The 6,000-nt window shown below is 44.7% G+C and overlaps 1 protein-coding gene across 1 annotated transcript in view; it reads left to right on the top strand.

Annotated features, from left to right (window-relative positions):
- Positions 1 to 1,434: 1,434 nt before the first annotated feature.
- UBL3 (ubiquitin like 3) overlaps positions 1,435 to 6,000 on the top strand; it is a 74,079-nt gene continuing 69,513 nt past the window's right edge. The window contains exon 1 of the mRNA XM_074959084.1: positions 1,435 to 2,272. Coding sequence (XP_074815185.1) covers positions 2,246 to 2,272 — 27 coding nt within the window. The 5' untranslated portion in view covers positions 1,435 to 2,245. The remainder of the gene's footprint in view (positions 2,273 to 6,000) is intronic.

Here is a 6,000-nt window from a genome sequence, read left to right as displayed (position 1 = left end):
CCTCACTGTATTTTCCACTGAATGCAACCGATGAAGTGAGCTGTAGCTCACGAAAGCTTATGCTCAAATAAATTGGTTAGTCTCTAAGGTGCCACAAGTACTCCTTTTCTTTTTGCGAATACAGACTAACACGGCTGCTACTCTGAAACCCATCCTTAAGGAATCATCTGCTTGATTTTCTTAATATTTCCTTTGACACTTTTACATGAGCAGATATGTGTGTCTATACATCTGCATCTTGGTTAAACAGTTGGACATCAGTTTTTCCTTTTTAGAGGTGGAATATCTCTTCCACCTGACATTACCTTTACTTAGTGAAGGCTGGGATTCCAAGTCAGACTGTGGTAAGGCATAAATTGCCCTACAGCCTCCTTTTAAGAAAATTTGGCCTTGAAGTAAGGAAGCATTTGATGAGGGACCATTTTCCTTTTGAAACTGCAATAAGTCATCATTTCTGCTATGGGTCCCATTGGAGCTTTTCAGTGGAAGAACTACGCAGCTTAGAAAGAATGGTGCAGACTAGAAATGACTGATATTTCAGGCTAAAAAAATCTAAGAATTGAGAAGTACAAAGAAGTGCTGTGGCACCTGAGACATGCGAACCTGTGGTATAAAGAAATAATTCTCTTCTACTCAGCTGGAAAATGTACAGGAACAAAACATACAACCATATTTTGTAAATAATACCATCTAAAAGGGCTCCCAGTGGTCTCCAAGTAGCTGTAAAGTACGTTACAGCCCACCTCATGAAAACAGTGCAATTCATTTAATATTTACGTGGAGGTTTATAATATATAAAGAAAACAGGTGCGTTGTAACACATCATCACTTTCAGCGGCTGTGTCTCAGTTGGTGCCTGGCCCCTGGGCCAAGCTCACAGAAGTTGCACTAGGAACACGGAGTGAAATCCAGGCTGAGAACTTTGGAAAACTACATCTGCTTGTGGCCCAGCTGGGTCTGTAAGGAGCTCAGGGAACTGGGTGCCCTGGTGGTGCCAAGCTCTGCAGGTGGCCCAGCTTCCAGTCAGAGACTTTGGAGAGCAGGGTGCCCATTGGGACTGCAGCAGGGAGGGGCCCTTGGGAAGTGTGGGGCTCCTAGGCTGGAAGCCCCTTTGGGAAGTGTGGGGCCCCCCTGAGCTTGCAGCCCCCTTGGGAAGTGTGGGACCCCTCGGAGCCAGGGAACTGGGCGAGGCGCCCGGCCTTGCTGGCCCCCACATGCTCCCCCGTGACAACACGGCGGGATACCGTCCCCACGACCTGTTGCCAGCCCTAGCAACCGTTGCTGAGTGAGGGCGGCGCTCGACTCTCCGAGCTGTTCGTTCTTGGGGCTTCCCCCGCTCCGCGGACTACAATCCCCATGGTGCCCCGCGGGGGATGCCGTACGTGACGCACGGGGGAGGGGCGGGGCTCGTCTCTCCCCTGCTGTGTCCCCTTCCCTCGGCTCGGCGGGCGCCATGTTGGCTTGAGAGGAAGATGACAGGCAGCGGCTGCGGGCGCGGGGCAGAGAGCGGATCGCGCTGAGACGGCCCCGGCCCACGGCGAGACGAGGCAGGGCAGCCCGCCCGGCACTGGGGTCCCCGCCGGGCCGCTGAGGGAGCCGTTGGACGGGGGAGGCAGCGGCGATGAGAGCAGAGACCTGAGGCTGCTGCGGGCTGGAGGCGGCTGCCGTTTAAATTCCCCTTGAGGCGCTGCCGCTCCCGGAGCGGTGTGGGGGAGGGCACCCCGGGCCGGGGAGAGACGCTGCCCTTCTCCCTCGCCCGCAGACACCGTGCAGGGTGGTCCGCCCCCGGCACCCTCCCCGCCTCCTGGGAGGACACAAACTTCAGCCGCTCGCTCCGGCCGCCGGAAGGTCGCCCAGCCTGTCTGGGTCGCCCGCTTTAATGAGGAGGTGACTTGGGCGCAGAGCTATCCCGTGAATCATCCCGTCATTATCCGTCTGGGCTGGAGAAGGAAGAAAAACCCCCGCCCGCAGTTCATGTCACTGTACAGCCCTGCCTGGTCCACCTGGCACCGCTGCTGCTGACAAGGATCTGCTGCCATCTCCGGGCTGCTGCTGTGCCCGCTGGAGACCGGCTCCTCTTGGATATTTCCCCCTCAACAAACAGCCTCCTCTCTGCGTATCCACCACTCACAGTACCATTGAACTTACTGCCGCCGAACCGGGCGCGGATCCCTTGCTGTGCGAGCTTGGTATTATTATTATTATTTTTTAAAGTTGTTTTAAACCACTAGAGTATAACAGCAAGATGTCCAGCAGTGTCCCAGCTGACATGGTAAGTACCGGGCGCCTTATTTGCTGTCGTTACTGCAGCCATTGGTTGACAGTCTGTTGGGTGTGTGTTTGGGAGATGAAGACGGAAAAAGAGAGGGGTTCAGCAAAGGGGGTTAGCAGAAAATGACACTCCTGTCCCTTAAGGATGTAGGGGACAAAAAGTTCCAGCCTTCTAGTGTCTCCTTCCTCGCCCATCCTCCCCCCCATACGTCCAGATGCTGCTATGATTTTTCCTAAGGGAATCGGGGAGCTGCAGTGTCGTCTTGTATGTAGTAAGGCAACTCGGAGAGGTAATTGTCCTTCTCCTTTACCTACACCAGTGAATAGCTGTCTGCGTCTTTTCATTTTGTGTAGCTGTATTGTGTAACTCTGTGAAGCATTTTTGAATTATAATGTGTGAGCGAGATGCTATACAAAATAAAACTGTACCGGAAACCATTTGTGTCCAAACCATGGCATACTGGAAAGCGTTTATCCTCCAGAACCAGCTGAAATTTGGCCCTATTCTCTCCTCCCACCTCCCTGGCTTCCCACCAACACTTTGGCATCTAGCATTGATAGGGAGATAATCTCTTCACTTGATACAGGTGAACAGGCAAAAACTCACACATATATTTACACAATAAGATCTCTTGTGTACTAGCTGCAGTATTGACTTTTTTCAAGGACAGTTGTATTTCTTTTAGTGAACTATACTTCGACCAGTATAGTTCTCTGTTGAGCTCCCGTTGGACCTGCCAGATCAATAAATTTAAAACCAGAAAGATGTATAGATGGGCATGTTCTGGTGCTTTGGGGGGAGGAGGAGGGAGTTCTTGCACTAGTCTTTCAGGTCTGCTAATTAATCTATTTACAGCATGAATTTTCTGATGTTATATATTGAAAGAAACTGGTTAATACATTTTTATGTGTTACCTCTTTATTCTTACAGCAAAACTCTTCCACATATCACTTCATTCTTCATATTTCAAGGTGATTGGTGGTGACTTTGTTTTAGAGCAGAAGACACGTCCATGCTTCTGTCATTTGGTGTGAAATTACATTTTGCCTTGATAACCTAGTGCTGTAGAAAGAATGTAAAGATGGATAGCCCTTGTTTCAGGCATAGTAGGTATGCAGTTAATGTGCATATTCATGCTAATCAGGCTGTTGGAATAGTGGTACCATTTGGGAGCTTACTTTCATTGTTTCTTGCAGAGTGTCATTTTGGCTGCTGTAGAAAAATTAAATTTTGCCAAAAAAAGAGAAGTAATAAGATAAACGATTAAAAAAAATCGGTGGCTGTGGGCTTTTTTTCTCTCTCAGATATATTCTGTATATTATGACTTGAAGGATGGGGGGACTGTTGTCTCTGAGTTTGAATCCTTTGCAGTGTAATTTTCAGTCATAATATTATTTAGTGTATGTTTCCTTTCAGGGTCTCCTTAGCCCTTAGAATACGCTGAATAGTCTTTCCCCTTCCCCTCTCTGACTAATGCGTCATATCACAGCAAATCTTACTCTGGCTGAGGAGGGCTGGATGCAAATCCCTTAGCATTGTTTTTGAAATTTGCTGGAGGGGTCTCTAGACAGCAACAGGAAGCACTCTTCTCTCTCCTTTCCCTGAGCTGAGCAAGTTGCCCTTCCACAGTACTCCTGGACCCTACCTACTTGGGAATCATTGTGCTGTCACTAGATATCTTGTGCTGAAAACTTGATTTTATATCACTGTACACATTTAAATGATAGAAATAAAAAAATTTTAGCTATAAAAACTGTTCTATATTTTAAAAGTAGTAATTCTGATGCCATATTGGCACATTGCTAGTAGTAAAATCTAGGCCTAAAGATATGCCATTTGTTCATAATCAAGAAGATTGTTAGCAGTAGTGATTTTTTTGGATATATGGGGATGAAATATCAAATGATAACATCAGTATCCATTCATTTTAACTGGGGGTATAAATTCATGCTGGCTTTTTCAGGACCATTTCAATAGGTTTCTGCATTTTTTTTTTTTTAGCTGCAGTTGTCTTGTTTTAACAGGCTTGAGTCATATACACTGTGGAAAATTGGGCTATTAAGTATGGATAAATTGTTAGAAGGAACATGGGGAAATGACACCCCCCTGAGTGCTGCAAGTTTCAGTGCTGTAAAATGCCAATATAGACAGTGCACCCATGCTGGTAGCCATGCCCCTCGTGGAGGTGGGTTTTTTAGAGCGCTGGGAGACCTCTCTCCCAGCGCTCTGCTGCAACTACACAAGCCAAGTTAAAGCACTGCCGTGTAGACTAGCCCTTAGTCTCCTATTATCAACAACCTCCTCACTCCAAAAGCTCACGTTTGCTAGTAATCGCTGTTTAAACTGATTGTTCCTAAAAGAGAAGCATTTATCAGGCTGTCACCTTGTTTGTTTGTATTTACTGTAGAGTCTTGGTAATTTGCATTTCCCTAATCCACCCACTCCATAATTTGTATGCACAAGCAATGGTCTTTTTCCCAGTTCTCAACGATTTAATAGTAGTCTAGAGGGATGTCGTATTACTAAAATTCATTACGTTTACAAAACCTTTTACAAAATACTGAAGTATTATAATAAATAATTAAAACTAAACTGTATTTGTCAGATAAATGATTTAGTATCTGCTTTTTATTATTTTAATGGCTACTTTGCAAAATGTAGTTATTTGTAATAGTTCTTTCTATCAGTGGAAATTAGCAGTGTTCTGTTGTGTGTGTGTGTGTGTGTGTATATATAGTCTGAATTTATATAAATCTATGGAAGCTGTACAGAAATTTCAAGCTAGTACAGTATTTGAATATGTGCAAAGCTTTGACCTCTTTCTCTTCAGTCACGTTTGATTGACTTCCTCTAGAATTAGTCGCTTTTTATGTTGCTAAACATTTCAACACATCAGTCCTAAATGATTAACATAATAATTCTTTATCATTTGCATTCTATTAACAAAGTAGATTATGACACGCCACATTCCAAACATCATTTTGTAAGTATGTGTTTTGCTGCTACTGTTGCAATACATGCTACTCAAAGGTTAAGGCTCCAGTTCTTCAATGAAACCTGCTAGTGTTGCGCTGTGTGGCTTTTCATCAACTAATTAGGACTCTAGACATGTGTAGGGGTCAGTGGTAGCAGATTGTATTGCAGGATTGGATCATAATTTTGTTTGTTTTCTCATAGTTCCCTGTTTTAGTAAAAGAATATTGGGGGTGCCAGTGACCATAGGGATCATCTCTGAATATTTCAAACACTTTCACCAGAAAATTGACAATTTTTGCCATGCAGTAGTGGTTGGAAATAGATTGTAGATAACAGGTGATCTGTTTGCAAGTCATATTTCTTCAGTAAAAATAAGAAGGCACTAAGTGGTTTGTGGATTCATGTAGTTAATTTGACTCTACTCTTTTAACTTAATGAAAATATTTAGTTTTCTGTTTGAGTTTTGATATAAGCATAGTTGAGTGTTTCAGCACAAGTGACTCAAAACATGGGCTCAGTACAGAAGCTATTACTTAAATGAATAATTCCAGGGATTTCAGTGGGACTGTCATGTGAACCATGTCTCTTGTACTGTTACTACACTCTTCCTTACAAATCTAATTTCTTTTCAAGGACTTCCATCTTTGAAAAGCACCTTGTATGGCTTAGTCTCAAACTGAGTCCTTCCTGCACCTTTAGACATTGCTTAGGGCATGAACAAGACTCTGCCACCCCTGAATATCCAGGGCCAC

Source organism: Natator depressus, chromosome 1 (genome assembly GCF_965152275.1).
Source record: "Natator depressus isolate rNatDep1 chromosome 1, rNatDep2.hap1, whole genome shotgun sequence".
Lineage (NCBI taxonomy): Eukaryota > Metazoa > Chordata > Testudines > Cheloniidae > Natator > Natator depressus.
Note: the sequence above shows the minus strand (reverse complement) of the source record. Positions and strands in the feature narration are given on the sequence as shown.